This window comes from Sorex fumeus, unplaced genomic scaffold (assembly GCF_029834395.1).
Source record: "Sorex fumeus unplaced genomic scaffold, SorFum_2.1 ptg000006l, whole genome shotgun sequence".
Classification (NCBI taxonomy): Eukaryota; Metazoa; Chordata; class Mammalia; order Eulipotyphla; family Soricidae; genus Sorex; species Sorex fumeus.
Window position 1 is genome coordinate 12,431,736 of NW_026606063.1, and position 24,023 is coordinate 12,455,758.

The window sequence follows — 24,023 nt, forward strand, 5'->3', positions numbered from 1 at the left end:
ATAAGACCACACTTGCTCTGAGTTACTCACTTTATTCTAGTGGAGCTGCTCTTCTGGGAACGGCTGTAGTGTCCACATGGACATGGGCACAACTTTCTTTGCCACCAGACAATTGTCCTTGCTTTCTCTTTCACTGTAGTACTCAGGACACAGTTTGGAGGGATGTAATTTAGGTCAAACTATAAAGAAGGTGAAGTTCCTATCACATTTCCCCCCAATGGGTTTCTACTTATTTTCAAATGGCCTTCCACTCCCCTTCCTTGGGGTGAATTTAAATCAACATGCAACCTCATCTAAGACAAACAATTTCCACCTTAACCCAACATTAGGAAAAACCCACCCACCCTCTGCTGGCCTTAAGTATGGCATCAGATAACTACCAAGTCTGAGTGTATAAACTTATTTTGGTAGGACTGTGGGGTGGGTGTGGGGGGTGTCGGGGGTGGGGTGGGGGTAGAAAGGCTTGCTACCCTGTAGTATGATGTTTGCTTGCTCTCTTACTCTGGAACTACTTGGCTAAGTGTTGGTGGATCTGGACTTCCTTACAACATACAAGGAAGAAACAGGGCCTACATGTGATTACAGGATTTCCACACTGAAGAAGAAACTTCCAGGAAGATTCAACCTATGATGAATCTATGTAATGATAAATGTTAGTATATAAAAACCAATTTCAGAGTGAGAATATATCTTAGGGTTATGTCGTGCTTCCTGGAGCAGACTTGCTGAATCAGGAAACAAGACTAGGCAACAGATCACTAGATAAACGGTCCAAGTTAAGAGTTTGCTCAAGGCCCCCTTTCATGACTTCACTTAGACCTCAAATTTCATCGTGTTGTTTGTAGAAGAGTAATACAGCACTAGGTTCTCAACCTTCTTCCAACTGTGGTCCCTTCTGACCCTCTTTCCTGTGACCCCCCTCTCCTACTGGTTGGACACATAGTCTCATGCCTTGAAACCCCATTTAAAAGGTTTTTGCACTGGGGGCCCAACTGGGCCTCTATGGCCCCTGATGGAGAAACAGGCTGATGGGGAGGATCTGTGGCTTGAGGGATCCTCTCAAGTCACTATCCTTTAATTATGCCTTGGTCATTATGGGCTAGGGTAGTACCTGCAGGTTTGTTTCATTTCTTCACTGTAAATAAAGAGACAACCCATGAGGTTGTTAACAAATTCTATTCAGTAGCTGGAAAAGTGAATTTCCTGTAGATTGACAGGAATTACATAGAAGCAAGCAATTTTATTTTCCTCAAATGTAGCAATAATTTTAATCTGTACATACATAAAACAAACAGTGCAATTATAAAACCTTGAAGGTGACATGCATACTTTTAAGGTGCAGTTGGGATGGGGCGATGTTAGCATCTCTGATTTTCCTTACCACTTTTTCCCTTTTTTTTTTTTTCTAGTTCCTTCTGCAAAAGCAGTGAGTCAGGAAACTTCATCTGGAATGCTGAAAAGTGGACTTCCTGAAGTCTGCACAACCAAATCACAAACAAAGCAGAAATGACCTCCTAGAGCAGTTTGGCAGGGACTAGAGTAATATGGCCGGGCTTTCAAGTGGGGAATGAATGAAACCAGGGATGCACTTTCTGAAAACTAAAAGAGATAATGTTTGTAACTGAGTGTCCTGTTTTTTGTTTCATAGTTGCTACCCACATAAGCCCTTCCACCCATCTTTATATTCGGAGTAGTTTCTGAATAGATGCTGTCCAAAGGAGATATCTGCAGCTCCATCATTGTTGGGGGGGCAGGGGTACTCTGAGATTCAGAACGGAGGACCTGGGGAAATGGCTTCTTCCTCGATGTCGGAGTCCGTGTTCCTTTCATCGTGAGTCAGTTCTTACGGCCTTTCTCTGCCCCAGCGGCAGAGGGAGGAGTGCACAATGCCAGATGTTGTCATCGGTCACCGGTCCGGGGTGCAGGTAAAGGCAAGAGATGGGGGCTACCTTTGCTTCATCCATAATACCTTTAGCTTTCCTGGTATTACAGTTTTCCTGGCCTTGTAGCAGAACTTCTCGAACTAGAAAGGCCATTCGCTGGGTCCGTGACTTAGAGGCCAGGATGTGACCAGAGGTGGCAGAATGACAGATGCCAAGGCAAAATGTGGTACCAATGAGCCTCAGGGCAGGAAGGAGAAATTCGTTTTTGCACGGATGAAAATTCAAATTCCCAAAAGTCAATGAAAACAGAAGATTTTCTTTGAGCACTACTTTTCGCTTGTTCTGCGTAGCCTGTGCGCTTCTGGTGAGAACGGGGTCCGAGGCGGAGCTGCTCTCAGCAGTGGGCTCCAGCTCACCACGAGCAGCTCTTTCCAGCAGGGGCATTTTGATCTGACCCAAAAGTAAATCGGTAACTGGCATCACAGTTATTAAACTAACGAAGCAGTAATAGCCAAATGTAACTGCGATTCAATCAATGCGACAGTTCACACACACATTCAGAGAAATCAAGAGTATGATCATAAACTCAGAAAAGTAAACAGAAGGAAATCAACTACAAGAAATCAAATATATTTACAGTGAGATTAAAGGGGAAAATAAGCTACTTGGATCATAAATTTCATTTTATTTTAAATAACTTTAGCTACCTCAGCCATTATTACAACGAAAGCAGAAAGAACAGGCTGTCTTTTTTTTCTTTTTCCTTCCAGATTTAATCAGAAAATTGTATCTACAGTAATTGACAAGACTTGCTTTTAGTCCTTCACCCATCACATCAACATTATTGCATTTTCCCCCAAACTGCATCTTTTTTGGATTCCTCGGTGAATATACTCATTTTGTCCCCGTTCCTGGAGGCATCTTGGCTTAAGTCCATCTTTAAAAAAAAGGAGAAGGGGTACATATGTGGAGGCAAAATATTGTCTTGGAGCCAACAGATGCAGAGTTGCTAGAAGAAGCTGATTGTACACAAGCTGCCCGAGGGGAGGGAAGGGCTGTGGGTCTCGAGTGGCCGGGGCAGCGTGGCGGAGGGGCACAGGCCGAGCCCACCGGCCCTTTTTCCTTGGCGTCCGACTGACCAGAGGAGGCGGAGCTTCGTCTTCCCCTTAGAACTGGTCCTTTGGGGATCTCCTCCCCAAGCCTTCATCCAGATAAGAAGCCAATGACTGATTACAAAAATAAGAATAATGAAATTTGGCTCAAGAAATAGATTGTCCAACTGTTCTGCCTTGTTATTTTTGTCAATATCCAAGGCCTTTTACAAATAAAGAAACAAAAACACCTCTCAATCTCCCAACAAAAGTGAACTTTTTTTCTCTTCTTTTTTTTATTTTTATTTTTTTTTTGCTCCAAATGCTACGACCTGAAGAATGGCTGCAGATTGAGATATCAAAAATCTCAGAAAAATATATAATATATTTGTATATCTCTGTATGTCTATTATTTAAATTTCACATTCCTTTAAAAGTGGTTATTCAGTCAGTAGCTGCTGAAGGAGGCTCTTCTGCTGGGCCTGGGGGGCCTGGGGTCCTGCCGTGGGCTTTTGAGTTCCCAGTGGACCAGGCTGGTTCAGGTAAGGGTCCCCTCCTACCAGATTCACTGTACACTGGACGTCAGCAAACACCTGAACCTGTTGCACCTGCTGGAACACAAATGAAAGATGTGTTTAGACAGAAGGGCCTGCCCCCCCGGCTTATGAGTGGGTTCTACGTGAAGTGGGAACTCACTAGAGCATTCCTCTAGTCTGTAGTCACCACAGAGAAGAACTCTTCTGTCTTCTTGTCCTACAAAAAGAAAATCGCTGCACTCATTTTGCTCAGGGTTCTGGAAAGTTCACACTTTAAAATTAAAGTCAAAAGTGGAATGGTCATCAGGCCTCCTACGGGGCTGCCATCAAGACTGAGAGTGGGCATCACGGCTAACACCGCAGAGAGCGGGCAAAGTCCAGCGGCCGAGCTGGGGAGCCGGTGGTGGGTTTAAAAACTGTTATTTGGAAGAGTGGCTTAGAAGCGGTCTAGGAACTACTTTAGTTGGATTAAAAAAAAATCTTTCTGTTAGCACATTAAGGGCTTTAACCCAGTATTAGCACCATAAAACCACGACAATCGGCATCAGACCAACGGCATTACTCGAAGCTCATGTCCAGGCGTGGCTTCTAGAGACTACTTCATAGCCCCTGTACGTGTTGCCTTTAAAATTACTGTGAAATATTAGTAGCCCAATTTTATATTCAACTTCTTTTTCCTGTGAGACAACCCACTTAAACAAATGAGCTAAAAGTAACAGTAAACTATTAGCTGAAAATAGTGTGAATTTTCTTTCCCTTTATCTGCTGTCAGTAATGACACGTGTATTTCTTACAACTGTCTGACTGCATCGTTTAGCACTTTCTATTGGAAAAACAAAGGCAGAAGTTAGTTTTACCAAACAGCCTTATGAAAAAGGTCATCTGTAGAACTTATTAAGGCCAATATCCCACTGGTGAATGTTCCAGACAAGAAAGGAGACCCCCCCCCCCCCCATGACACGCAAGTGCCTCTGGGAACAGCTCAGGCTTCTGGCTAAATTGTTCCTCATGCTGAAAAGGTTCATGGACTATTTCAGGTATGTGATGCTTTTCTTTTCTTTCCTTTTTATCATTCATCACTAACTGATTCATGCCACTTATACTCATCTTCTATTTTATAAACTCTCCGAACTGAATAGATGTTATTTTCCATCAACCTTCCTTGGCTACTTGTCAACCATTCCCACTATCTGTCCTGAATGGACGGTGTCCTGATTCCATCTACAGCTCACCTTGCTTTCTCGCAGATCAGGTGAGAAGTCCGAGTGCAGCTTTGCCAAGACCTGCTGGATTACCCTCACTTAAGTCGGTACCACATCCCCCTACCTTGTCCCTCTCCATTTCCTCCTCTTTCTCCAGGGTTTCACATTTTTCTCCTTGCCTGCATCTCCTCCCTCTGGCTTTCTTCTTCTGGACTCTTCCTTGTGTATCTACAACACACCTCCTCTCACGGCTGAAGAGACAGTACAGCGGGTAGGGTTCTTCCCTTGCATGCTTGTGGCCGAGCCGGTGAGGCCCCCAAACAAAACCAAACCCCCAGAACACATCCTAGCTCTGTTTCAATCCATTCTCCGGTAGCCTCTGGGTTCCCAGTAACTCGCTCTCACCCTTTTCTCCGGTCTCCCAGCCCAATGATCCCCCTTCCAGCCTTCTTCCTGCTTCTCATTCTTCAAGTTCTTTCTCAGCCTCACCTCCTCCAAATGCAACTAGCCTCTGGTCTTGCCCTGTCATCACCCTATTCTTTCTCCCTACTTTCCCATAGGTCCATCCCTATGATTCTGTTGAACTCACTCCAACTGTCTGGGGGGCAAATACAAAATCACTGGAGCAAAGAGAGATTTCAGGATGGGTCACAACACAATGAATGTGTCACTGAAGCAATATACAGGTTTTTATTTGTTACACCCAACAGTGCTCAGGGGTAACTCCTGTTGGTGCCTGGGATATGGGCCTGGCTGACCATATCTGCAAGGCAAGTGCTCTACTTGCTATACTACTGCTTGACCCCAAAGTATAGTTTTCTTTTCATTTTAGGGGTTGGGGCACTACTGGCGGTGCTGGGGGACCATGTGATGTAGAGATTGAATGCAGGGCTCCTTTATGCCAAATCTGGGCCCAGTCCTAGAACCATCTCCCTGGCCCCAAGCTACAGTGTCTTCAGACACTGAACAATAGAAAAAACTTCATATGAATTTTCAAGTTTCAACACATGATATTCTGGGTCAGAGCAGAAAGTGTTTTCTGCTGCTGAAAGCTTAAATACATTGTCAGTGAGACTGTGAATGAGGCTTGGTGGTAGAGCACAGGCCTGAATGCGTATGGCCCTGCATCCTGATCCCTGGCATCGCACAAACAAGAGCAACTTGGTTAACGGCATGATGAAACTAAAGAAAGCTTTTTGCGCTCACTCTGCCAGCCCGTGTTCTCCCTCGAGCACGTGTCTCTGTTTCTTTGCTGCCTATTTCCACTCTAGAGAAGCCGTGTTCCCTCCTGAACATACATACATGTCCCCTCTTTCTCTCCTCCCACACTTTTAAAAGCAAGTTTTGTGTAAAGAAAACTACCTTGCTTCTCTCTCTCTTTCTCTCTCTCTCTCTCACACACAGCATGCCGTGGAAACAGTGGGCCATACCCCCAGCCCTAAAGAACACTTTTTAAATAAAGCTGATTTTGAAATCGGAACCCTAATTATTAAATCAAATCTAAAATGTACAAGTTTAGTCACTTGGAGCTGCCACTTAAGAATGGGAGTGCTTTAACTGGTTCATACAATTGAGCTGGTGGGAGGGGAGGTGGAGAAGGAAGGGAGTAAGGGTTCTTGGGGAGGGAGGTGGCACCGGTGATGGGTATGGTGCTGGGATTACGTGCCTGAGAAACCATCATTAGTGAATAGTAAATGACATAATCTCAATCAATACCATTTTTTGTAAAAAAAGAGATTCCTGAGGGCTGGAGCAATAGTACAGCACTTAGGGCATTTGCCTTGCATGCGGCCATCCCAGGTCTGATCCCTAGCAGCCCAAACAGTCCCCCTGAGCCCTCCAGGTGTGATCCCTGAGCTCAGAACCAAGAGTATGCCCGGAGCAACGCTGGGTGTGGCCTCCTAACTCTAAGAAAAGGAGTTGCCTTAAGTTTGGCAAGAGCTCACAGGCTGATGCCTGGCATGGAGGAGGCTGGCTGCATCCCTGGCACCACATGGTCCCTAGAACATGACTTGGAGAGCATCTGAGCACTACCAGGTATAACCCCCCAAACAAAACCACAACAAAAAAATGGGGTGCTTTACACCAGACTTAGGTACTTCTGAGACTGGCTCCATATCACACATGGGCAAAGCAAGATGCAACCAAAGGTTAAGATTTCCCAGGTGAGAACAAAGTGAGAACTTAGTGTTTGCTCTTTGCAGTGCCGGGGATCAAACTTGGGGCTTCACACATGGAAGGCAAGTGCTCTGCAGCTCAGCTCTATCCCTGCCGTGGGCAGTTTTCACTTTAACTTAAACACTGCGTCAGGGCTCAGGAACTTGTAACAAACTTGGTTGCTTCATCCTACCAGCTCCTCACGCTTCCCCTAGCTTTGCAGGTGTGCAACTTCCGAAACCATCCTGTGAAGGATGACTTTGTTTTCTTCACCTCATGGTCCTCTCGTCGCCCACTGGATCCAACACGGTCTCTGATGCACAGACCAGGGGCGCAGCTCCCACCCGAATCTTCTCCTGGGCTGGTGGCTAGTCCCGTCCCCTCCTACCTCCTCCTCCCCGAGATGAAGCCTCATGCTAGCACGATCACACTCTTCCCCTGCAGGGTTAAGCCCCTTCATCAAGATTCAAGGTCCCTAGAAAGTGCCCCCAGTTGACTTTGCCAGGTTTAGTTGCAGTGAATTCTTGGTACCACCCTTTACTCTCAGTGGATTTGGCTTCCCAGGTCTCCAGTAAACGAGTTGTGTTTCCATGCTTCTGCGCTCGCTCTGTTTTGTGACCTCTAACCCCCCAGAATCCCACATCACTTCTTCCCCTTCCACCCCAAACCTCCAAAGACTACCAGCCCATTCTCTTCCATGCTGCTTTGCTGGCCGTCCTTTCCTGCCCTGTCTCCTAGGAATGCTCTTCTGAACATGCACCTTCTAGAACAAAAGTAGAATCACTAGGACAGATCTGTTCCTCTCGGCCATGACTCTTGACTTTGAAGTACTTGTGACATTAGGTTCGCCTTCTCGAACAGTGTGCCACTATGAGCAGGAGGATGGGTTTGATCTCTCTGTAGGTTCTAGGGAATGTGCTAGAGCCTCAATCTAGTGTTGGAGAAACTTGGGTTTCAGCCTGAGCTCTGGCACGTTCTAGGTCTGAAAATTATGCAGTTAAACCTCCTGAGGTTCAGTTCTTTCATCTGTGGGGGGAAAAATGTCTAACACTACCTGCCTCTACTGCTGGAGGGAGGCCGAAGCGAGACAGGACAGGTCACACCTCATAAATCCGTAAGCATTTCGCAAGTGAAGCTTCCTTTCCTCATTTCCTCCCGGTTTCTATATCTCAAATGTCTGTCTATATTTTAGCAAAATGTCTGTATTAAATGATATTTATTAAGACACTAAAGACTAAACCAGAGCTGAATAGATAGACCAAGGGCTAAGGCCCAGCCCGAGGCCAACCCCAGTTAAATCCTCAGCATCTCACGGAACCTTGGAACACCACGGGGGAGAAGAGAGCAGGGGGCGGCCCAGAGCACTGCCAGGAGCGGCCCCAATTCCTTACCGGGCCCACACAAAATAGAGACTAAACCAGTGACTGAAGTGGATTAAAACCTGCAGAATGCCTAGGCTCAGGTGAATGGAGGCATCTTACATGTTTTGGTGGCTGTGTTGTTTTGAAACAACCCTTGTCCAGGAGCCAGTGGAGCACACAGCAGGTGTTCTGCTGGGGGTGAGTTCACCGGGGATTTGGGAGGTATACTGTTTACAGGCGGGGTCGAGTTCTGTGTTTGTTTCCCATCAGTGGCCACTAAGTATGATCTCTTTAGCCCTTTGAACCCACGGTTGAACCTGGAAGTTGATCTCAACAGTCCTACCAGAAGCAGTTTGTTAGTTCTGTTGGTTATTCAGCAGCTCGGGAAACTTCCCTGACAGGCCCAGGATGACACAGCTAAGAAGAGTGGAGGCAGGACTCATATCCAGGCCTGACGCTCAAGGTCAGGTTTCTCGAAAGCACCATTCCACACACAGAATCCTTTGCATCTAGAAGCGTCTGACAGCTCTGGTCTTAAGACTTTTCTTACTGACCTGGGTTCCGTCTGCTTCCGTCTTGAGAAGGTCAGTGGACGAGAGCTGGTTGCAGTAGAGGCCAGTGTGTCTCAGCGCTGGGTCATTGATCTAGCAAAGGTAAATACAAAAACGAATTACAAGTGAGCTGTTTAAATTCAAGATGAACTTCTTTAATGAGAAACAATCTCAGAAATCTGCAGAAAAAGCAAAGGAGGTGAAAGGAGAAGAGAAAGGCACGGCAGTTCACCGTGACGTGGCTGGCAGTCAGGACTGGGTCCTCCTCATGGGGAAGCAGATAGCAGCGTGGGGTGTTAGAAACGCTGGGGTCGGGCCTGTTTTGTTTCTTCACCCGAGTGCTTGCTGTAAAAGTGTGTTCGGTTTGTGAAAGTTCACTGCGAGGTATGTCCTATGGATTGGGATATACACAGTAAAAACCTACAAAAAGTCAACTCACAGATACCCAGTAAGTTAATGAGGAAAGACCTCTGTCAAGATTCAGTAAGAGGAATTAGATTATCCTCAGCCTAAATCAACTGAAAAATTGGACAAAATATGTGAAACAAAGGTCCTCAAGGCACTAGACAAAATGAGAATGATGCTGAAAGGCTCAAAGGTCTGGCACATGAACACGAAGTCAAGGCCTGAAGCTGAGGACAGTCATGCGCTGGCCAGGGTTCCACTGCTGGAATCTCACAGCCCCCAGAGTGGCAGAATGAAGCCCTGCTAGGGAAGCGCGACTGTGGAGCTGCCCAACCCCCAAACAAGAGTTATGAAAAAAGAGGGGAGTCCCATGGAGCCTAGACCCACTACCTGCAGAGAATTTGCAGGCTGCAGCACGGAAACAGGAAGCCCAAGCAGAGTCCGGCAACTTCCCAGAGTAAAGATGATGAGGGTAGAAGTCTCGGACGGCCAAGGCTACTGGACTTCATAAGGTAGAACATCAGAGGACAGAAGAAAGTGAGCAATACTGAAAGTTCCAGAGCAGCACAGAAGGCCTCCTCCAGCCACAGGCTGTTCAGAAACCCTCCAAGCCAGAGGACAGAGTCACCTGAGAAGATGTACATGGGATAACTCCCAAAGGCCACAGAGGAGCTGGTCACAAGCACCGATCCCATTACCAGAGGGAAACACCAATGAGGCACTGGGATGAACTGGGATGTCTCCAGAGGAGGGGACACTGGCGCTGGTCCCAGCACAATACAGCAGAATACAGAATACAGGTCTCATTTCCAGGACAAAGCTCAAGAATACTTATAGGAGTATAAACAAGATAAAATTCACATGTCTGCCCTTCTAATAAAAAAATTATCAGGCACATAAATTAGCTGAAAAATATGATTCCTACTAAAAGGTCAATCAACTGAACCAAACCTGAAGTGAAGTAGATGGTAGGTATGATAGGCAAGCATGATGAGATGATTATTCCACAAAATGAATTCTGTATGTTCAAGAAGATAGAGGGCACTATGATAGGTTAGTGAGAGAAGGAAGACAGAAAAATAATGTCTACAAAGAGCTTCTAGACATGAAAATAGCAACGACTAAAGTAAAAAACACAATGGATAAGGATGAACAGAATGACTCGCTTGAAAAGATAGCTACAGAAACTATTCAGTGACACACACTGGGAAAAAGTAATTGATCCTTCACCCCTTTCCCCTACAAACCCCCTAAAATGTAGAGAATTAGTGAGTTGTGAGACAATTTTAAGTGGTCTTCTACACATATAAATTGGGGTCTCTTCTCTGACCGAGGAGATAAAAGGGGTAATAGAAAAAAAAAATTTAAAGAAGCAACAGACAACATTTCTCCAAATTTGATACAATTATAAAACCCATAAATCAAAAAACTCAGTGAACCTAAAGCACAAGAACCAAAAGGAACAAAATCATATTTGTAAATATTAAAATCAAATTACTTTAGATGAATGATAAAGAGAATGATCTTAAAAGCAGGCAGAAAGGAAAGAAAAAATCAATCACTGGGACTGGAACAATAGGACATTGGGTAGGGCGTTTGCCTTGCACTCGGCCAAACCAGGTTTGATCCCAGGTTCAATCCCCAGCACTTCTTATGGTCCCCCAAGCACTGCCAGAAGTGATTTCTAAGTGAAGAGCCAGGAAGAGCACTTCTAGGTGTGCCCCCTTCCCCCCTCCCCAAATCAATCATGCATTGAGGAACAAAGATGAAAATGACAGCATATATTGTATCAGAATTCTGAGGTGAACAGCAACTTTAAATCCTGAGAGCTGACTGTCAACCTCAAATTCAGGGAAAGAACTTTCAGAGATCAAGATGAAACAAAGACATATGCAGACATAGAAAGAAAATGATGCCAGACCAAAATCTGGATCTATATTAAATAGATCCACAGAGCATGAATAGATTTAAATTTAAAAAAAAAAAGGGAATTTGGAGAGATAGTACTGGGGTCAAGGCACTTGCCTTTCACGTGGCTGACCCGGGTTCAATCCTTAGTCCCTGAGTACTGTCAGGAGAAGTGCCTGAGGACTGCAAGTATGCCCCAAAGAACCAAAATAAAAATAATGAGCTGGAGAGATAGCTCAAGTAATCTATTGTGGGACTTATAACATGCAGACATAACTATGCACAACAACAATAACAAAAATGGGGGAAAATGAAAAGAAACTAAGATTCTCACATACGCGGTGACAGAATTTTACCTGAAGAAATGTGTTGAAAATGAATACTAGAGGGCCAGAGCGATAGCACAGTGGGTAGGGCGTTTGCCTTGTATGCAGCTGACCCGGGTTCGATCCCCGGCATCCCATATGGTCCCCCTAGCACCGCCAGGAGTAATTCCTGAGTGCAAAGCCAGGAGTAACCCCTGAGCATAGCTGGGTGTGACTCAAAAAGAAAAAAAATGAATACTACAAATTCTAAAGCAACCACTCAAGTGAGCTAAGGGTCAGAGGGGTAGGGGTGAGGTGCTAGCCTTGTACACGGCCCACCTGGGTTTGATCTCTGAGGGTCCCCTGAGCTGTGCCAGGAGTGATACCTGAACTCAAGTCAGGAGTCAGACTTAAGCAGCACAGATGACTAAGGGCCAAATGAACAAAATTACCCCCAGAAAACAAAAAAATAACCTAAAAAATAAGCACTGTCCTCCCGTTGTTCATCGTTTTGCTTGATCGGGCCCAGTAACGTCTCTATTGTGAGACTTGTTGTTACTGTGTTTGGCATATCGAATACATCACGGGTAGCTTGCCAGGCTTTGCCGTGGGTGAGATACTCTCAGTAGCTTGCCAGGCTCTCTGAGAGGGGCGGAGGAATCGAACCTAGGCTGACCAGGTCAGCCGCGTGCAAGGAAAACACCAAAAAAAAAAATCTACCCAAAAATGAAAAATAAAAACCAAACCAAAAATCCCTAAGTAAGCTAACCACTCTTTTTGTGACTAGGGAAGTGGGTGGTCCAGGGACCACTTGCAGCAATATTTGGCCACCAGATCTAAAATTCAGTTCTAGGGCCTGAGGATGTGATGCCAGGGACTGCCTGGTTATACTGGTGATGCCTGGGGACCTGAGGATCACACCTGGCCGTGCTGAGGGCTTACTCCTGGCTCTGTGGTCTGGACATAGACCTTGTACTAATAACCCCTGTACTGTCTTCTCAGCCCTAGTCACTTATTTAAAACAAACAATCTATATATAGTTTGGGGGCCACATCTGGCAGTCCTCCTGGCTCAATGCACAAGGATCACTCTTTACAGTGCTCAGGGACCATATGTGGTGCTAAGGGTCAAACCCTATCTTTGTCTGTCACAAACAACAAATTTTTTTTGCTTTTTGGATCACACTCGGTGATGCACAGGGGTTACTCCTGGCTCTGCACTCAGGAATTACCCCTGGCAGTGCTCAGGGGGCCATAAGGGATGCTGGGAATCGAACCCAGGTTGGCCGCGTGCAAGGCAAACGCCCTACCTGCTGTGCTATTGCTCCAGCCCCAAACAACGAATTTTTAAACCACCATCAAAAGGCAGAGGTTGTTGAATTCCATAAAATAATTCCATAAAACGCTGATCAACTTCTATAATCATATTATTATAGAAGTTGATCAGTGTTTATACATTTTTATACTTGCTATAAGTCACGGCTGCGTGACAATGTGTAGTGACCAGAGTCTACCTTGTGGTTGCTCATAATCAGACAGTAATTACAGGGAGTTATTCTGATGGGCTTCTTAAATATCAGTTTGAATTTAGTCATTCTTGTTCTTTCTTTAGGGGCCCAGGACACACTCTAATCACACATATGGCCACAATCACTTAAAGTAATGTAAACAAATACAGCCTGCTTTAAACATAAGCTGAAAAATATTCTTTTTGGTATCTGTTAGGCTTTTCAACCTTTGTTCCTGACTGGTCATGTCAGGCTATGATGACCAGTCTTGAATGTCTTCTCTACCTACCCTTTTTCCTTAGGCAAAATATCCATGAAGCCTTTCCTGATTTGATCTCCTTCTTAAATCTTAGTTGCATATTCCCCTCATCTGATATAAATACGTTTGATCCATCCAAGGGGTCCATATTTTACACAGTTGTTTTCTTTTTGACAGTTGGGCTATACCTTGTAGGGCTCAGGGCTTGTATTTCTGGCTCTTCACTCAGAGATCATTACTGGCTGGCTCAGGGAACCATATGAGGTACCAGAAACTGAACCTGGGCAGGATGCACGGAAGGCAAAGGCCTTACCTGCTGCACTATTGCTCTGACTCTTTACACAGTTTTTATGTCCCGATATTCAAATAATTCTTTATTCATGTTATGTCTCTCCAACTTGTTTGCATGTATTTCCAACAGAGATATCTATTTTTTAAAAGATTTTATTTATTATTTTGCTTTTGGGTCACACCTGGCGATGCTCAGGGATTACTCCTAGCTCTGCATTCAGGAATTAGTCCTGGCATTGCTCAGGGGACCATATGGGATGCCGAGGATTGAACCCAGGTCTGCCGCAGGCAAGGCAAATGCCCCACCTGCTGAACTATCACTCCGTCTTAATACCTCTGTATATAGAAAATGCTGAATAAATGTTTATTAACTTGAAAGAGAAAAATGTGTTCGGAATACAATGGGGTCTGTCTGAAGAGAAGGTAGTAAATGTATCATTTATACAGAATTCAAAGCAGTAAGAAAAATCTCATGAGGTTAAATTTTTAAAATTTGTAAAATTTCCCATCTACGTCTTCAGGGACAGTAATGATCCAAAGTAATGGGAAGGAACAAGGAAGTGCAGTCATTTTAGGCTAGCAACCGTCCACACACATGATTTCCCTTGGAATATTGAACTGTGATGTGGGATGGTGTGGTAAGTGCACTGCAACAACTGTACCGCTTACCTGCTCAGGGCACACGGGGTTCATTCCTGGCATCTGCAAAGAGCTCATCTGCATCTGGCCCATCATTGGGTTCATATTCTGAACATTTGTGTTTCCCCCTGCCATGGACACGGTGATGCTCATGTTGTTGTATACTCCGGACTGTGCGGGCGCGGGCTGGTTCTGGACAGCTTGACTGAACACACTGTTAACTCAAAAACAATGCAGATTACATCCACTGATCAGGCACTTTGGGTAACGTGAGTTTACTCTATTATGTTAAATTCCAAAGAGCATTTTACATCCTTAAGTCTGTATTTTCTTAGAATACATAAATGTAATCTGGTTTATTTATCTGGATTGAGGATAAGCCAGATAAATTTCAATGCTGCCCAAGGGGTTTAATAACTAAAAAAGTGTTGATTTTAAGTTACAATTATTCAAATGATGAAAAAATGCATGCAAAAATTAAAGATAACTGGTTTAATTATTAAACCGTTACACATTTATCACACTAATTTATCTCCTTCTAACAAATAATTTATTTCTGCTCTCGGCCTTCCCTGGCAGGCTTCTTTCTGGCTCCGCACTCAGTGATCACTCCTAGGGGTGCTTAGGGGACCATTCTGGGTGCTAGGGATTGACTGAATGTGGGTAGGCAACATGCAAGGCAAGCACCTTACCCAATGTACTATTTTTTCAACCTCAATTTCATCTTCTTAACTAGAATATAATTCTAGCAAAATGCCTGTCACATACAAATGTTCACGGAATGAGTTAATAAAGGAATTTATTAACCTGACAACTGATCAGGTTCAGATGCTTTTTATTTAGTTTTTACTACCTGTGCCAGAGATTTTCATGCTTATTTGGCTCACTGTAAGGCATTCCTCTTTCAGAAAAAACAAAATCACTCAGTGCTCTAGACTTCTATTTTTTCCAGCAAAGAAAGCACTCCCAGTTGCACTTAAGGTTATTACTGCTCTCTCTAGATCACTGAGGTGATGGAATTAAGGTTATCACTCCTCTCCCCCTCCACCTATACTCCCTGGTGGTCTCACCCACTCTGGGAAAAAGTTATCTCCACCAGTGTTTTGATGTGTAGTTCAGAGACCATCTGTACAAGAATTCCCCGGAATGGGTTAAACATTAAGAGTCCTAGTCCTTAACCAGCCATAGTGAATGAGTTCTTGGTGGGGTGGGAATGGAAAGCAGCATTTCTATTTATACAATTTAAAATCTGAGAGGGCCTTTATTCAGTTTTCTAACAGCTTCCTGTCACTTCTCAAAGGTTTCAGCTTCCAGTTGCTTTCAGTGTGCTACAAATTAAAATGCAATTAGATGCTTACAATCTCATGTTTTTATTTCGCAAATGATGTTTTTAAGGGCTTCAAAGGTCTCAGGTCTGAAGAAAGCTTCCTGTCTTTCCAGTAGGCAAAATGCAAGGGCAATTATATTTTTCAGGGGCGTGTTTTACTGACTTTCTTCTTCATGACCTAGTTCCAGATTTTTACACCAGTTTATTTAATAAGCAGAATAGTATGGAATAAACTCCAAGTAGATCCAACTTGAAACTTTCTATTTAAACCTCCCCCTGAAATTTCAGTGATACAGATATACACACTGAAAAATAACTGTATGAACTGTGTTTTTTGCCAAGTTCTGCAGAACACCAAATGTTTTATGATTATCATCATAAAGCTGCTGGAAAATTTCCACCTATCTGGAATTTGGAGAATTTGACGTAAACAATTATTCACCTTGTCAGTCAATAACTTATTTATTCCTTGCTAGAGTTTGGGAGTTAAGCAAGATGAACTGACATTTATAGCTTCCAGTAGATTAATCACATTAAAATGAACACGCTGAGAAAAAGTATCTGAAGAAAGCATCAAATTTCCTTCATACTTATAAAATATGCTCACAAATCCTATGCCCAGAACGGTCAGTAACCTCTCTGTGGTCTGTTCATCCCTACACAGGGTGTATGCTTGCGAGGCAGAGTGGTCACAATGAGAGGTAAGGATAAGAATCTTAGTTTCCTGCCTGTTTCCTAATGAGAACATTTCTGCTTCAACAGTGCTCATCTGTCAACTAATGGGTTCACTGGGGAGGCTATACGAGTAAACGCTTTCACAAGCTTCAAGGGCCACGATGATGTCATACCACGTGGAAAGTTTCGGATTTAGTTTCCTTTCAAATTTATATTTGGAACTGTCTTTTAGCTGAAGCTCCTTTAAACCGCCTCTCCCAATCATTCTGTTTTAGCTTCTTTCAACACAGGAAGCAGAACAAGCCCTCCTGCAGTCGGAATTACTGTTCCACCTCCTGACATGGACTGTGGGGTTCATTTGTCTCGTAGGCCCGATACATGAAGGGCTCCTTTTTCACCCCACTTTCCCAATTCACCTGCCGGCAGCTATCACTATTTCTCAGGTTAGCACTAGGCTAGCAGATTAACATTTGGTAGCTCCTAGTCCAGAGGGATGGCTGGGAGAGAATGATGAAGACTTTCCCCTCCAAGTAGATTCCCATAGCTACTAAAGGAAATGAAGAGGTAGGAAGGAGCTCCTGGTCAAGGGAGTCCGAGAAAGAAAGGGCTGGGGAACAGTCTTTAACACTCACTTCCCTCATGACTAGTGCGACACGGCAGGGCTGGGTCCGCTTTCAAATCACACCAGATATTTCTCTTGTCGCCAAAGTGACAATACAAAGAGAATCATCCAATAGCATCTCTGAATGCTACTGCGTGATTCAACGTAATGATTCTTTGTCTCATGCTTTAATTCTCTTTGATGTATTCTCGTCACCAAACAGACTTCCTCACTGTGCTCCAAACAGTCCCTAGCCCTAAAATGCATGCACAGCCTCCTTTGACCAACAAGCCATGAGCCAAATGAGCCAAAGAAGCAAGTGTGAATGTCAGTGTGAAGAGCTGGTGATACTTATTTCCTTTCTCAAATGACTTGGGAAAGTCAAATTTCACAGAATCTACTAAGGTACAACAAAAACTTGTCCATATTTGAGTGCGTGTGTGTGTGTGTGTGCACGTGCACTGGGAATCAAACCTAGGTCTTCAGACCTGAGTGATATGTACTCTGCCACTAATCTCATTGCAAACAAGCTCACATTTGAAAGTGATTTCAAGAAATGACTTGGGAATAGGGAATCTTTGCATTCCTTTGTTCAAAAGATGTGTATTGTTTCTCTAATTGAGAATCCTCATACAGAAGTAAACCAAGTCCTTGCTCTAACAATCTTCTATGCTAGTTGGATTTGGAAGACCATAAATAAACAGGTTATATGTCAACTCTAATAAGCACTTTGAAGGGAAATGATGTTGTTTACAAATGATGGCAAGGGAGGTTTAACATGGCATTTAATATATCTGTCTAATAAGGTGACATTTAAGGAGAGACTTGCAGAGGGAGCAAACCATGTGGCCACTAGGGAAGAACATTCCGGGCAGAAGGATTAAAAAATGCAAAGGTCCTGAGTTTGCAATGTACTTGGCACAGCTGAGGAACAGAAGAATAAACAGAAGCCAGTGCAGCCAAGGGAGTGATGAGAATAGCAGCTGAGGTCAGAGAGATGTCCAAGAGCAGGATTATGTAGGCCCTGTATTGTATTGTGAGTAAGTTGGAGAGTGCTGTTTTGAAAGCTGTACTCCTGGCTACGATGCAGAGATTAAACTGCAGTGGGCTGGGATGGCAACAGGGAGACAGGAGGTCACACTGGCCCAGGAAAAAGATGATGGTGGCGTGCATGAATGGGTACAACTGGAACAGGTGAGAAGTGACAGCTGCTGAGAGACTGACATGATTTGCTTATTTGCTAGATGTGAGAGAAAAAGAAAAGATTTTGCCTTTAAATAACTGGAAGAATAGACCAGGGAGACAAGCAGGGTTTGGAGTTTTGCCATATTAAGTGGAAATACCTACTAGACTTCTAGTAGGGATGCTGATTGGGCAGTTAAGAATATAGTGACTAGGGGGGAGAAATCTGGCCTGAAATTTAAATGCAGGGGTGATACACATACAGGGCACTTCCTGTAATAAGACTGCAGGAAACATCTAATATAGCAACAAGGTCCTAGAATGAGCAGAGGCCTGCAAATAAGGCCAGAGGGATGAGGAAGATCCTGCTGAAAAACCGAAAGCCACCTTTTCTTTCATTCTTTTTCTTTCTTTCTTTCTTTCTTTCTTTCTTTCTTTCTTTCTTTTTTTCTCTTTCTTTCTTTCTTTCTTTCTTCTTTCTCTCTCTCTCTCTCTTTTCTTTTCTTTCTTTCTTTTTTTTTTAAGAGAGAGCTCTTCCAGAAACTAAATGAATAGTGAGCTTCAAGAAAGAATAATGGTCAAGGTGGGGGATGGCTCAGCAGCAAAACAAGCCTGAGGCCACGAGTTTTGATCCCAGGCACTGCCACACACGCACAGAGTGTGATCCTGATGTCACGGTGGCTACAATTCCAGGTGCTGCCACCATAGGATGTGTGTTATCTTTGGTGCTTCCTCACCAAGTATGTGCCAACTCCAGCCACAGCAACCACAAAAAGGGGAATAAAAATAACGGAAAGAAGTGGGTCCCTGTCCTCCGGTTGTTCATCGATTTGCTCGAGCGGGCCCAGTAACGTCTCCATTGTGAGACTTCTTGTTACTGTGTTTGGCATATCGAATATGTCACGGGGAGCTTGCCAAACATTTGAAAAAAATAGGAATGCGCAAATATGTCAAATGTTACTGATGGCCATGGCGTCTGGCACTCCAGGGGTGATTAATGACCTTGATTCAAATAGTTCTGGTTGAGTGGTAGAAATGGAAGGCACCTGCTCGGTAGGGGGCCAGAGGATAGGAAGCGACACAGCTTCGAAGGAAAAGAACTGTAAAGGGGTACAGATACGTTAATGTGTCGGTGTTTTGTAAGATCACACTCAGACCCAAGTCACGATGCTGTAGCTCTGGAGCAGGAGTTCAGCTGGATTCCAGTAAGAATCAGTTGAGCTTTTTGTTTGTTCTGGGGTCACAGCTGACAGTACTAAGGAGCTACTCCGGCCCTGCTGTTTGGCGGAGCGTCACTCCCATGGTGCTTATGGAACCATGTGGGGGACGGGATGGTACCTGGGCTTCCCCCATGAAAAGCACGAGCACCAGTCCTTTGTGCTTCCTCCCCAGCCCTGTTTCGGATTTTTTAGGGGTGGAGAGAGGTGCCGGGCATCAGAGCCAGGGTCTCATATAAGCAAGGCATGTGCTTTACCCCTGAGTTACAACTCCAGCCCCTAGCGGGTATTCTGGAAGGTACAAGAGAGAGAGGTCTGGGCAAGGGAACAGAGTACTTCTGGAAAGGAGGAATTACAGTGATGCATCAGGGGATGTAAGTGACTTTAGGATCAGAGAATATTAAGGAGACTCAATTCTTCTTGCATTACATTGTCAATTCCTCTTCGATCTAATTTACACACAATCTGCATTGAGAGCTACACAGTTTCCAACAGAAAGATTTCCTCTCTCACCTTTGAATGAACTTTAAGAGACTATGGTCTTAAGTTTTCAACTTTAACTGCCTTACTTATTATGTTGTCAGATCAAACGGCTTCCCTGTCATTAGAACCAAGACAAAACCAAATTAAACCTTTATAAAGCTCAAGTGATGTGTGAAAAGTTCAGCAGTCAGGATGGGGGGGTAGAATTACTTTTGTGAGGTAATTCTGAGCAAAATGGGCACGATGAGGCCACTGGAAATCGAGGGATTCAAAGTTGGATCAGGCAGACTGTCCTGAGAAGCCTTAAAAACCTTTGCAGTTCCTAAGAACTCTTTCAAAGAGACCTTAAAGAGTAAAAATTGTATGCCACTATTCTACTCTGCTGAACTCTAATGCCTGCCACTCTGCTTTAGATTTTGAAGGCTTTCTATAAAGAAAGACAAAAAGTATCCATTTTTCTGTCTGTCATTTATAGTAATGAATCGTACTCTTCAGGTGTGCTGGGGTGAGACTGAAAAGGTGGACAGCTTGAAACCATTTCACTATTCATACATAAATTTACTTTTAAAATGACTTGTTTTTTCTTAGTTGATATTTTTCTTTGCTGGTAACATAAAACTTAGTTCTCTATGTGTGCAAACAGCCAACAATATATTAAGAACAAGAAGGCGCTAAGGTGCTATACAGTAGCCGAGACAACACAGATGAACCAAAAAAACACCCCGCCCCCTTACTTGTTTCCCATCGCTCCCTGCTGCCAGGCCTTCATCTCTGGTGACTGGTACCCAGAAGTGGGCTGAGTTTGCTGGAGCAGAGAGCTCTGAGGAGGAGGGATTGGCATCGGCACCATGGAGTTCCCAGGGCTTAGAGATGGAGCAAAGTTGGCCTCACCTTGGGGAACCATTCCTGCAAATTGACACAAAATAATTTATATACTATACACTATACACAATACACTTGTTTATTTAGTCTCTGCTTTTGACCTGGGAGACCAGGTGGTGTTGGAGATCAAACCTGGAGTTCCAACATGAAAAGCACAAACTCCAGTTCTTTGAGCCCATCTCCTCGGGCCCTAGACTATAAATGTATACTAACACCATGAAAGAAAAAACTCCCCACAACAATCTAATCATAAAATCTTTACAAATATCCTAATCAACAGCAAAGGGAATAAAAAACTTCAGTCTCTAAAAAATAGGAGGAAATTTCATTACAAAAATTTAGATTAATAAACATGAAATAAATTAATAAACATATGAAATTTCATTACAAAAAATTAGATTAATAAACATATGAAATAAACTTGGAAGAATACTTTCTTTTCTTTGTGTGTGTGTGGGGGGCATACCCAGATGTGCTCAAGGCTTACTCCTGGCTGTGTTCAGGAATCATTTCTGGCAGGACACAGGGGACCATATGCTGTGTCAAGGATCAAACCTGGTCAGCTGCAGGTAAAGCAAAAGTCAAACCTGCGGCATCTAGAGAATATTTTCAAGTCAATAGGATGTGAATTTGGACACCAGAATTATGTACAATTTTATTGTTCCGTTCTTTTTGCTTACATGAAATTATTTTTGCTTTGAGGCCATACCCTGTGGTACATAAGGCTAACTCCTGGTTTCAGGCTCAGGGAACCGTATTTGGTGCTGGGGATCAAGTCTGGGTGAGCTGCACACAAGGAATGTGCTTTAGCTTCCTGTATTACCTCTCTGGTCCCCTAGTTAAAATCTCTTGAGTCTCCGACTTCTACTTATCTCTGGAAAGCACTCAGCTGCTTTTTTGTCTCTATTATCACACTCCCTGCTTTTTTTTTTTTTTTTTGGTGAAATTGAACACACCTGGGTCTTCTGAGTCTGGCATTTTTTCACTTAAAGCTTTTGAGTCACAACCATTCTGTTGTCAACTTTCTCTTTTTTTCCCATTTTTTTCCTGGCCTTTGGGCCATACTCAGAAGGGCTGAAGGCTGACTCCTAGTCCTGCATTCTGGGACCACTTTGGGCAGTGCTCAGGGGACCACATGGAGTGCTGGGAATTCTAACCAAGTTGAATATGTGCAAGACAAGAGCCCTAACTGCTGTACTCTCACACCCGCACAACTCTTGTTTCTTTTATCTTAAATAATGATTATCAGTGGCCATTGTGTTGAAAATCAACTGACCATAAAAATAAGGTTTAATTTTACACTTCATTCTGTTGATAGGATCTATGTCTATACTCACACTGATGGCACACTGTTTTGACCGCAGTTAAGTTCATGGCTTTTACAAATGGTTAACTGGGCCGGAGGGAGAGTGCAGTGGGGAAGGTGCTTGCTCTGCATATGGCCAACCCATGTCTGATCCCTGGCACCCCATATGGTCTCGGAGCCTGCCAGGAGAGATCCCTGTGCTTAGGAATAAGTCAATGGCCCCCAAATAAAAAAATTTTCTTTGAAATATTAACATTATTTCTTTGGAGTTCTTAGGTTACATGGTAACAGTTAAGCTGGGTCTTATGCCAACGAAGACAAGAACAGGTTTTAGTCTAGCATTTTTATTTTGCCCTTACTATTGAGGCAAAATTCCTTTGGAGTATTCTACTTGACAAGCTATGTTTTAAGAGGTTTTCTATTCTGGCAGGTGTCAGATGAAGGAGTCTGGTGTGAATTTTTATGATTATTCTCCCTCTAATCTTTTCAGCTGGTTTTCCTAGGCCTGGGCCTGAGCGTCTGCACATATGTTCTCTGTATCTATCTCTGTCTCCCCGGTCCTCTTCCCTTTTACCATGAGCTATCCTCGCGGTTCAGGACTCTGGACTCCAGGCATGAACTCAGGAACCCCGAGTCCTGTTGGCTCCTCATTCCTGAAGCATCACATGGACAATTTTGAAAACTGCTGTTCTATTGTATTTTGAGGTTTTTGTTTCAAATGGAAGAATTAATCCAGTCCTTGTTCTCCATTTTGGTGAAAAGAGAAAATCCAAGTCCATGACAATTTAAAAAAATTAAAACTGAGGTTCTTTTTATGGTTTCTGTTATGAAACAACAACTTGATGTTGTTCTTTTTTACCCCCCGATAAAATATATTTTAAAGTTAAATAACTTTTGGGAAACTTATAAAGGGAGTGGGAAAAAGTCATGCTTAATTGATCCATAATTTAATCAAGCTCTTTTCAATCTTCTATGAGGTCTTGCATAATTTTATAACCCGCCTTTTCCTTTATCATTATAGCATAATGTGTGTCTTTTTTTTTTTTTTGCATAATGTATTTCTATGCCCTTACTGTGTCTTTGTAAACATAGCTTTATATTTAATCTAGATTTGAAAATTTGGGGTGGGGGTCAGCTTAAGTGATTGAACCCAGGACACACTAGTACTGTGACCCTCAAAAATATTTGTCTGCTTCTAATTTGGGGGAGGGCATCTCTCAACCAGTGCTCAGGAAACCTTGAATATAGGATATACAAAGAATACAGGACATACAAAGACCGTGAAGTGAAAGAGCAAGGTATGTATTCTGCCTTGGAATTAGAGAAGTTTGTTGGAGTTGGAATATGGAGATATGAAGAGAAGAGGAAGTGGAACTGGTGAGTCTAGTTTTGGACAAGTTGAGTTTGGGGTACTGATGTAAAATTCAAGCATGTCTGTCCAGCAGGCAGCTCTACACAGGAGACAAGAGCTATGGGTTAGAGATGGACAACAGAGCTACTGGCCTCTGGAGGTTACTGAGAAGCTCAGGAGACTTAACTCAGATGTTTACTGTACAAAGAAGCACTTGGAATGGACTTTGAGGAATTCATGATGCAGGTTCCCTCAGATTCACTTTTACCATGATCACAGAATGAAATACAAGGTTGACATTTCATTCCGTTCTTGTGTACGTTTCATTATGGCATGACAATCTGAAACTTTTTCTGTCTTTAGAAATAAAAGGCAACAACATTCCCTGCTATTATTCCTTCATCTACTCTGGAGCTCACATATTCCTCCATCTACTTTTATGTTTCTTCATCTACGTTGCGGCTACATTAACTTGAGATATACCAAAGTGAAGGACCAAAGCAAAGCTAATGTAGCCATCCTTTGGTCTTATTCTCATCAATTAACAGATAGCAGCAAACACTTTCTGCCAAGGGTCAGGTTTCGGCATACTTCCATTCTGTATAGGTTATAGGGTGGATTGTTTGTTTTTGTTTTGGGGCCACCCTCAGCAGTGCTTGCTCAGAGATTACTCCTGGGTCTCAGCTCAGGGTTCAGGAGACTATATGAGGTGTCGGAGATCAACTCAGGTTAGCTGAGTGCGAGGCAAGAGCCTTACCTGCTGTATTATCTTTCCAGCCCCAGTCACATGGTTTTTGAAACTATTAAACTCTATTGTGTGAAACCAGGCAAAGATGATATATAAATAAATGAGTATGATTGTTATTTACAAAAACATGTGGTGATTTGCTCTTTTGTTTTGAAT

The 24,023-nt window shown here is 43.5% G+C and overlaps 1 protein-coding gene across 6 annotated transcripts in view; it reads right to left on the reverse strand.

Annotated features, from left to right (window-relative positions):
- Positions 1-1,157: 1,157 nt before the first annotated feature.
- Positions 1,158-24,023, reverse strand: part of NCOA1 (nuclear receptor coactivator 1) — a 227,458-nt gene continuing 204,592 nt past the window's right edge. For 3 of the 6 annotated variants that reach the window (XM_056128705.1, XM_056128714.1, XM_056128695.1), the window contains exons 20-23: positions 20,315-20,486; positions 14,126-14,309; positions 8,785-8,874; positions 1,158-3,585 (exon numbers count right to left, since the gene is read on the reverse strand). In XM_056128705.1, the coding sequence (XP_055984680.1) occupies positions 3,415-3,585; positions 8,785-8,874; positions 14,126-14,309; positions 20,315-20,486 (617 nt within the window). In that variant the 3' untranslated portion in view covers positions 1,158-3,414. Of the gene's footprint in view, positions 3,586-3,670; positions 3,728-8,784; positions 8,875-14,125; positions 14,310-20,314; positions 20,487-24,023 lie in introns of all 6 variants that reach the window. The other 3 variants (XM_056128735.1, XM_056128729.1, XM_056128723.1) reach the window with 3 other exon arrangements.